This window comes from Antrostomus carolinensis, unplaced genomic scaffold (genome assembly GCF_000700745.2).
Source record: "Antrostomus carolinensis isolate BGI_N321 unplaced genomic scaffold, ASM70074v2 scaffold14393, whole genome shotgun sequence".
Taxonomy (NCBI): domain Eukaryota; kingdom Metazoa; phylum Chordata; class Aves; order Caprimulgiformes; family Caprimulgidae; genus Antrostomus; species Antrostomus carolinensis.
The window spans coordinates 15,173-24,147 of record NW_010305948.1 but is presented as its reverse complement, the minus strand read 5'-3'; the positions used below and the strand labels follow the sequence as shown (position 1 = coordinate 24,147).

The 8,975-nt window shown below is 35.5% G+C and overlaps 1 protein-coding gene across 1 annotated transcript in view; it reads right to left on the bottom strand.

Annotated features, from left to right (window-relative positions):
* Positions 1-8,975, bottom strand: part of VPS35L (VPS35 endosomal protein sorting factor like) — a gene marked incomplete at its 5' end in the record, with an annotated part of 49,963 nt that overhangs the window by 27,357 nt on the left and 13,631 nt on the right. Inside the window, 10 exons of the mRNA XM_010164954.2 lie at positions 1-10; positions 1,083-1,168; positions 2,239-2,301; positions 3,197-3,277; positions 3,699-3,752; positions 4,092-4,208; positions 4,415-4,526; positions 6,733-6,779; positions 7,461-7,583; positions 7,958-8,035. The exon at positions 1-10 is cut by the window's left edge and continues 62 nt beyond it. Coding sequence (XP_010163256.2) covers positions 1-10; positions 1,083-1,168; positions 2,239-2,301; positions 3,197-3,277; positions 3,699-3,752; positions 4,092-4,208; positions 4,415-4,526; positions 6,733-6,779; positions 7,461-7,583; positions 7,958-8,035 — 771 coding nt within the window. The remainder of the gene's footprint in view (positions 11-1,082; positions 1,169-2,238; positions 2,302-3,196; positions 3,278-3,698; positions 3,753-4,091; positions 4,209-4,414; positions 4,527-6,732; positions 6,780-7,460; positions 7,584-7,957; positions 8,036-8,975) is intronic.

The window sequence follows — 8,975 nt, the reverse complement described above, 5'->3', positions numbered from 1 at the left end:
CTGCTGATGCCTATAAAATGTTTTAGAAAAAGTGATGAAAAATCCTGCTCTGTCAAAATGAAAAACAATGAATAGAATAACACCGATTTAATGCATAATTCTAATCATCAGTAGTGTATGACATTACAGAAGTTTTATATTCATTTTTTTTAAACTAACAAAACTCCAAAGATCACACAGTTAACAGACACACAATTTCAATAAATGCCTGTCAAGAAATAGTATCTTAATACACAGAGCTCTACTGCCAAGCCACAGAATCCAACTCCTTAAGGGACACAACAAGCTGGACATGTGATACATTGAGGCAACCTAAGAAAGTCAAAACAAAGCAATCCTAGATCTACCAAGAAGTAATGCAGTTTCTCAGCTACTGATGGACAGACAGGAAGGATAAATGCCACGTTTAGGTAGGTACAGATGCACACGTGTAGTGCAGCACCTCTGAGAGGACTAAGAAGCTGCCACAACTCCCATATGAGCAAAGGCCAAAAGAGCTGGGACTGTTTAGCCTAAAGAAGAGAAGGCTTGGGAGGGCTTAGCAGTGCATATAAATACCTGAAGGGAAGGTGAAAAAGAAAAAAATGTTTCAAGGAACCTGTTAACTACTTGAAAAAGACTCTTTGACTTTTACAATATTTGAAGATGAAGCCTCATCTTCCAAGTTCATTTTCAACCGGGGAAATACCCATTTTTCTACATAATGGAGCTTGTAACAAAAGCCTGTCTCTCTTTCTCCATTATACCAAGGTAACAGTTCTGTGCTGTCTCATCAGCTGGAATATAAAATAAATTTCATAAACCAACTAAGGCAACATAAATTTAAAAACAGCTCAGAGAACAACTATTCAGATAATCCACAGCAAGTCAGCATCAAAACCATTACTTCAATTTCAGCTTTCTTTATGAACAGTCAATCAATAGATTAACAAAATAGACACATTTTCTTTTTTTTTTTCCCCATAGCCTGGAACACCTACACAAACTAAGCAGCCTATATACTGACTCATCTTCCCTAGCAATCTTTCAGTACATTTCCTAGAGCCTCCAGAGTGCCTGCAATCCGAATATTCTCCACTCACTTAATAAAAGATTCCATAATGCACTTGCAAACCTCCACTCTCACACTTTCCTTCTGGAACATATCCAGAAATGGCAAGAATTTCTCCTGAAAGTACAAATACATAAACAAGTAAAACTAGGTATTTTACAAACAACACATTAAAACAATTTTTGGATTAAAACAGTATTTTGGATAAGCTTTATAATCATAGCTGTAGTAGTTAAAATTACTTTAGTTTTTTTTTTTTGAGGACAGTAATTCACCTTGAAGGATGAAAGAGTGGAACAAACGGAAAAGCACCAATGGCTGAAAGTTGTATCAATTTATTGATTGCAGAGATCCAGGATAAAATACAAACCATGGAACTGTTTGAATCAAATGCTGCAAATTTTCTAAAAGCAATCATAAGCTTGAAACAGCTTAGGATCATGAGAAATTCAAACATCTATGGGAACAAAAGGTAGGATATTGAAAATAATGAAAACAGGCCACAGCCCAGCAACCATTTTGCACGTATCCAGGGCAATTTAATGAAGGTCCATGACATTCAAATTTTCTTCAAAGATAGGGGTTTAGGTTGTTAAGATACTGAAATACTTAGTTCCTTTATCATCTCAAGACTATAGTGAGGGTAAGCTTTTCAGAATTATCTGAGCAATTTGTGAACAAGACTTGACTCCAAATCCACAGGGTCAGTCTTGAATTTTACTCTTCAACTGGTTTCAGTACTTTGATACCCACTGTCTTTGTTCCTCTTGCTCCACCTCAAGTACAGTCTCTGACTCCTCTAAATTTCACTTTGTTTCAATGCTAAACTTAATCCCTACAATAGAGCATGTTAAGTAAATATCATAACATAGTTACAGCAATCAGCAATTACATGAACATACACACAAATAAATGGAATTTTATCTTCCATTGATTGTAACTTATACCATAACAAAAATCATACAGAATCTAACAGCCTAAGGAAAAAAAGTACAGAAAATTGGAATTAGAATACCAAATATTTAAGCAGTAAGCAGCAGAGAGCTTCCAATTTTTATCCAGAGATAAAAATTCCTCTCACTATGTGAGCTTGCAAATAATCTAAATATCCAAGTCAGGTAAATTCTCTTTCAGAAACAGTGCAAAATAGTTCTCCCTAAAAGTTTATTAAAAAGAGTATCACTTACCACTGAAAAAAGCAGAGAGAAGTCATAGATATAGGTAATAACTTTCTGAATAATTGACTGCAGCTAAAGGAAAAAGAAAAAAAAAAAAGCAGAAAATTATTGTAATACAAATTAAATTAAGACTATCCACACCAGAGCTTATTCTCTGGTTATTCACAGAAAACTGGGTTGGAAGACACTTCAAGCATTCATCAATGTAATTTCTTTCCCCAAAGCAGGATCAACTACACCTATGCTGTTCCTAACAGATGTTTTTCCAACATGCTGTTTAGAACTCATATGAACAGAGGCTGACCAGCCTACCCAGGCTTTATTTGTTCTTTACTTTTTATAGTTAGGCAGATTTTTCTGATTTATAGTCTGCATGTCCTACGGCTCACTAGACTAAAAAAAAAAAAATCAAAACAAAAACCACAAAAAAACCCCAAAACAAAACCAACCAAACAAAAAACCCCAAACCTGTCTGTTAAATCTGCTTTTGTAGGCAATTTATCTACCCTTTAAGTAACCAGAAAAACTTTCTTTTAGAGCCTCTTCATCTACTGATCCATATTCACCTGGCATGCAGTCTCAAGAGCTGGACACGATAATTCACTGAAGCCTTAAGAATGTCAAGTAGAGATGGATTATTTTATGGTTTTCTGTTTAAACAGCCTCCATGATTGCTAATTTTCTTCAACAGAATACCACTGTTGACGTAGGAGTTAACTATTGCTACTTATAAATACATAAATCATTCTGGTTTAGCATTTCTCTGAACTGAAAGATTGATTTTTAGGGAAAAAAGAAGGAACAAATCACAGCATTACACTGTTCCAAAAGGCTTCCTAAATTATAGCCAGTGTTTAAAAAGAATTCTTTTGTGGTAAGAGACATCAGCAATGCTTAAAAACTAATTTAATCTAAGAAAATTTTTAGAAATCATATTTTTACAGATGTCACAAAGTAAGTTTTTTACCTGTGGGTAAGCGTCTTCAAATGCTCGATCAGGAGTCATGTGTTTGATAACATCAGCCAAAACGGTATTGACCTCTCGCTTCTGTGCAGTGAAAAATGAGGTTACAAAATACAGTAATGAAATCAGCACATAAATCAAGTCACTGGAAACCAGATGGATAATTTATTTCCATTCGCCAAAGCATCAGCTTTCTACAGAGCTTCAGTTAAGCCAGGAACTTGAGCCATAGCTCCAGTAAATCCTTACTTAAATTGGTCCATCTGCCATTAAAATAAAAGGCTAAGAAATATGCAGTGCTGGGGAGTGGTGGAGACTCCTTCAAAGCTGCATCTTTTGTCCCTATTCATCTTTCATGAAAGTAAATACATTTTTTCACTCACTACTAAGTCCTATATATTTATACTGCATAGTCATAGCTCTTCCATTTTTAACCACACTGCTAATATAGCCACTTAGTCTGTATCAGGAAACCTTCAACAGAAACAAAGTAATTTTCACATACCGTAAAATGTCTGCATGTGTACTCCACCCACACTTCAGCACAGTTGATATAATCCTAGAAATACATGCGTCTTATGATTACCAATATATACAGGAGGTTATGAAAAATACACTTGCAAAAAATACACTTAGAAGAATAACTTCTGCAGTACAATTCATGCAGACCTGAAGATCTAGCACTAATGACAAACCTCAAAAGTTGCTTCTGTATGTAAGCAGAGCTCAGAAAAGCAGGGAGTATATAAAGATATTAAGAGGTATCATATTTTTTGGCAATTGTACATACCTAGAAAAGATAAACCACGTCATGCTGAGCATATGCTTACTGAACAACTGGATAGGATTTTGCCCTAAACACTGAATCAGTAGTGAAACAGAACGGACAATAAGTCACCTGTGGGTTCTTCAGCTTTGTTATAACCTTCCAGGCTTCATTTAATATTTGAAGGCGATCATTTTCAGGAGGATCAGCCAACGCCAAGTTTAATCCCAAGGAGCGAAAGAGGAGATGCTGAAAATTCATAAGAAATTTTAAATTAAAAGCAGAAGATGTAGATCTGTCCAACACTGCTCTAGCAGGTACACTGGGCAGACAGGTTCTTTGGATCAAACCATATTTTATTTAAATGATATGCAAGTTATGTAGGCAACTAAGAGTATAAAGAACTCTGTCAGACAATGAACAGGAATTGTTAAAAACTACATACAAAAAGTTACCTTTGGGAATCCAGATTCATCACACTCTTTAATCATGCCAATGAAGTCCATAGATCTTGCAGCAATAAACTCTGCTCTGAATGCTGACATTACTGAATTCAACAGCAAAGCACTACAAAGAACATAACACAAATTAATACAGCTCAACATCAACTAAAATTTTCATGCCTTCATTTACATTAATCTAAACTTCTCAGACTAATAACTGTTCAGCATCTATTCTAATTTTTAAATAAGAGAAGGAAGAAAAAACCCTCACAAATCGAGCTTACATTGATGAGAAGTAACAGTACATAAGGAAAACAAGAAAAGATTAAGCCACCAGATACAGAAAAAGTAACCCAGCCTGTAGAATACTTGGCTCCACACAGGTTTTTGAAGTTTGCTAGAAAGATTGAGTAAACCAGCAGTAGCTGACACTTGAAAACTGTCTATTTTCAACTACAGCTCAGAAGTATACTTTGCCAGGGCAAATCTCTACTGAAGTTTTTCTCACTGAATTAAAATATACAAGCATTATAAGAGTCAGATTTCTTGCAGCTGCATTGTTAGGATTAAAATAAATCCAAACAGTCATTACCATACAATGACTGGCAATGAAATATTTAGACATTTATGATTAATCATTTAAACCTGTATTTGTATTACTGTCAAGCCAAAGTTACCAATGGAAGAGTGAACTCATTGTGCTGATGTAAAACCCAATTTACTGATGCTATTATGCATACATAAGAAAAAAAAAAAATCTAGTGTCATTCAAAAGGCAATTCCTTTGGGGAAATGCAGCCATGAGTTAGCAGAGAAGCTGTCTCATAAAACACTGAGTCCTTCACTAGTCTGAAACAGTCTGAATATGGGGCAGTTTACCTTGAGGGAAATTCTACGGAGCGCTTAAAACAGCCCAGCATCCTCTGTGTTTCTGACTGAGCATTAGTGGTCCCATTGCAATCTGACTGGAATTTGCATTTTATCATTAGACAAGTACTTCCAGTCCACTAGGTAAATGCTTTGCAATACAGAGAAGCAGGCTGTTAACTTTTCACTTAGATGGTCACAACATAGCTCATGAAACATACTGAGATTATTTAAAGATTTATATACTCATGCCTCTTGCTTTGCAATATTTTGACAGTCATGGGAAGACATAAAAATTCCACTTTAAAAGAAAAGTACCGTGCTTTATAGATCATCTAAACCAGATTATTCAACTTCCCAATAACAAAAGATGTGTCCCAAAAACATTTATTTAAAAAACCCTCATTATACTCAACATTTTCTCCTTCCTTCAGAGAGCAAACAGGCACAAGGAGGAGGCACCTAGCCCATCTTTACAATGAGAAATGCTAAAAGGTGATTTAAAAGCAAGTTCCACAAAACAAATCAACATCTATACAAAATAATTAATATAGCAGAGTATATGGAGTATTTTTATCCGTATTATAGACTCTGATACAACAGCATCTTCACATCATATTTTAAAAATCACACCTTCCATGAACTCCTTAGCTCAGTCACAGAACGCTAACGCTGACATTCCTCATCTAAGTTATTAACATATTGTAGTTCCTCAGCCACTGCAGAATTGGACTGTGCAAAGCAAATCAGGGAAAAAAAAAAGTGGCTGAAAACTTTCACAGAACTCAACCTACCCAACAAAATTAACTGAGATTAGCTCACCAGCCGGCCAAACTGCATTCACACAGCTCAGAAAGTACATCCAAAACTTTCAGACCATCTTCCTGAACTACTCGCTGAAGGTGATTAGCCTGCACACAGACTTCTAGGAAACATCTGGGATACTAATCTTAATGTTGAAAAAAGCAGTCACCTAAATATTACTATCTTCCAAAGGTGTCAGCTGCTTTACAATTTCCCTTGCAAAATGCATGTGTGGGCTGACTGTAGCCAGTGTGGGCTGACTGTAGCCAGTGTGGGCTGACTGTAGCCAGTGTGGGCTGACTGTAGCCAGTGTGGGCTGGGGGAAGGGAGAGGAGGAAAACAGAACAAAACAAAGGACAACCAGGAAGGAGAGACATGGCTGATGGAGAATACATTACGTGTCCTAAACTTTGGCTTAGGAGACAAAATGCAGCAACCAAGTTAATTAATTTAACTTTTACTCTACAAGTAATCTACCGTCTTTTAGAACTCATCTCTGGAAAAGAGATGTTCATAATCATGATTTAGGAAGCTACTGGGAGAACAAAAACTATACTATGCATCCAAAAAAGTGTTTCCAAAAGGGAGAGAGATAATTTTATTAGACACTCACAGGTACTCATTACAGACTCATGTCTTCTCCATTGTGTAATACTTACTTGTTCCCCAACTTTTTGCATCTCTCCATCATCTCAGTAAGCAGAACCTGGAAGAATTACTTATTAAAATTAGTGAGTAGAGACTCTGCAAATAAATTCAGCTTTAATTACTGTAGTGAAGTCTACTAAAAACTGTTTTAATTACCTACCAATACATTCCAATAATCCTGTCTTATCCTGTATTTACAACACAAGAAAACAATGGTGTAGTACAATATAACACACAACTACTGGAATAGGTACAGTGGCATTTTAATCAAAAACACCAATTTATGGAAGTCAAATTTGCAATCCTTCAGCCATGCCATTTCTCAAAGTAATTACTATTTGCCAGCCAGGTCAATTACCTCTGGCAGGAGAGGTGAAGATTACCAACTCTGCCACAGAATGCAAAACAGACTGACTAAGATTAAAATAGTCTGTTAACTATGTTAAACAATTACAAAGCTACAGTTCATTAAATTTTTTTTTTTCAAAGAATTCAGGAAATAAAGACTAAGCTAGCTAAAGGACAGCAAGAAACAAACAGGAATACTAGCTATGAATTTAAAGTGGTCTAATTTGAGCTTTGTGGAAACGAGCATTCTTCCTGTATAGAAGAAACAGGTAGTTGTATCTACGCTCTTTATACTTGCATTCCACATGTAAGTACTGACTGATGGGGTTTTTTTAATAGGCAAAATTTAACTTATCACTCCAAAACTTCCTTTAGTATCAAGCTTACTTACTTCAGGAGCATGGTATGCAATACACTGTAAAATCCAGTCTATTGCAGGAGAATATAGAGTCAAATACAAAGGAATCTCCACACACTGTACTACCAGCTGATTTTGAACCGTATCCCCATGAATCTGTTGAAATAAAAGACAAAAAGATGTTTCTGTGAAAAGGTATTTAATAGGAGCTATGATAAACTGGATGAAGTTTGTGTATGAGTGGAAATGACAACAGACAAGATCACATAGACACAGATATTCTGAAGCATTCCTTGCACGCTGGGGAAAAAATATCAAGCTCATAGCATATATTATTAAAGTATGGAAACACACTGAATAGAGCAATTTCAGCTTATTAGAATGCAGGTAAAATTTCCCATACTATATCTAGGTAGGGAAACATCCCTAAATCTAAATTTAAGAACTTAAAATATTTTTTAAAAGTATGTAGTAGCTCAGTTAAGGAGTGTATTTATGTGATTTTGCAAATAAAATCCCTATTTGCTTACTTGTTTAAATGTCAGAAGAAAGTCAAAGAAATTTTTGTTAAGGCTTTCTTTGAGTTGTGGTGCCACTTCCATTCCAACCTGTATTAAAAGAAAGAGAAAGATTTTATCTGCATTTATCACCTACAGTTCTCCTTCAACTGTAAGACAAAAATGCATTTTCTGGAGTACACCTAGTCACACACTCAAATAAAACAAACAGAACTGAATAATGTGCTTTTGACTGATTATTTCCTTGCTTACTATTACAGTCATGTTCACTACCAACTACTCTGAGGTAGTTACAGCTATTTTTAAACATTGTTCTCCTAACATCAGCTCCATCTACCTGCAAGCAGTGAGGAAATCAGTGTCTACCCCAGTGCCTGCACTGCAACAGCCTATATTCATTGTATGCAGAAAGCCTATAGTGAAGAACATTTTAAAAGTCAAAGTACAGAAATTGCTTGAAATCATGTGTATTTATTCCATGGATGGAATGAAGCAAGGATCCCAAAGGAAAATATGAATATATAGATGCACATAGATAAAATATTGATAAATAATACAAGGTGATACACAAACATAATAACATTTCTATGTAGTAAAGCTGGAACTGCAAAGGAATCCACGCAAGACTGTTTTCAACAATACAGATTAAAAAAATAGCAAAAAATAAATGCATGGCATAGTACTAAAGCACAGAGAACTATGCAGAAGTGAATGAGAAGTTAGTAACAACAGGCTTAAAAACAAAAACAAATCCCTCTTAACAGCTTAAGATTCCTCTTTTTGGAGAGTTTTTGGGATGCCTGAGCATATGCAATTCTAGCTAACTCCATCACAAAGCAGAGGTGCTATGTACAGACCCAAGCCAGACATCTATCATTTTTCTTTATATATCATTTCCTTTCAAACCTTGGGGCTGAAGAGAAATGCATCACCTTGATGTGTAAATATCTGGTTCTCTATCATTATGCATCTCTCAACTGTATCAGGAGCAGTAAAAGGTGGACTGTGCATACAACCCATTTCCTAAAAA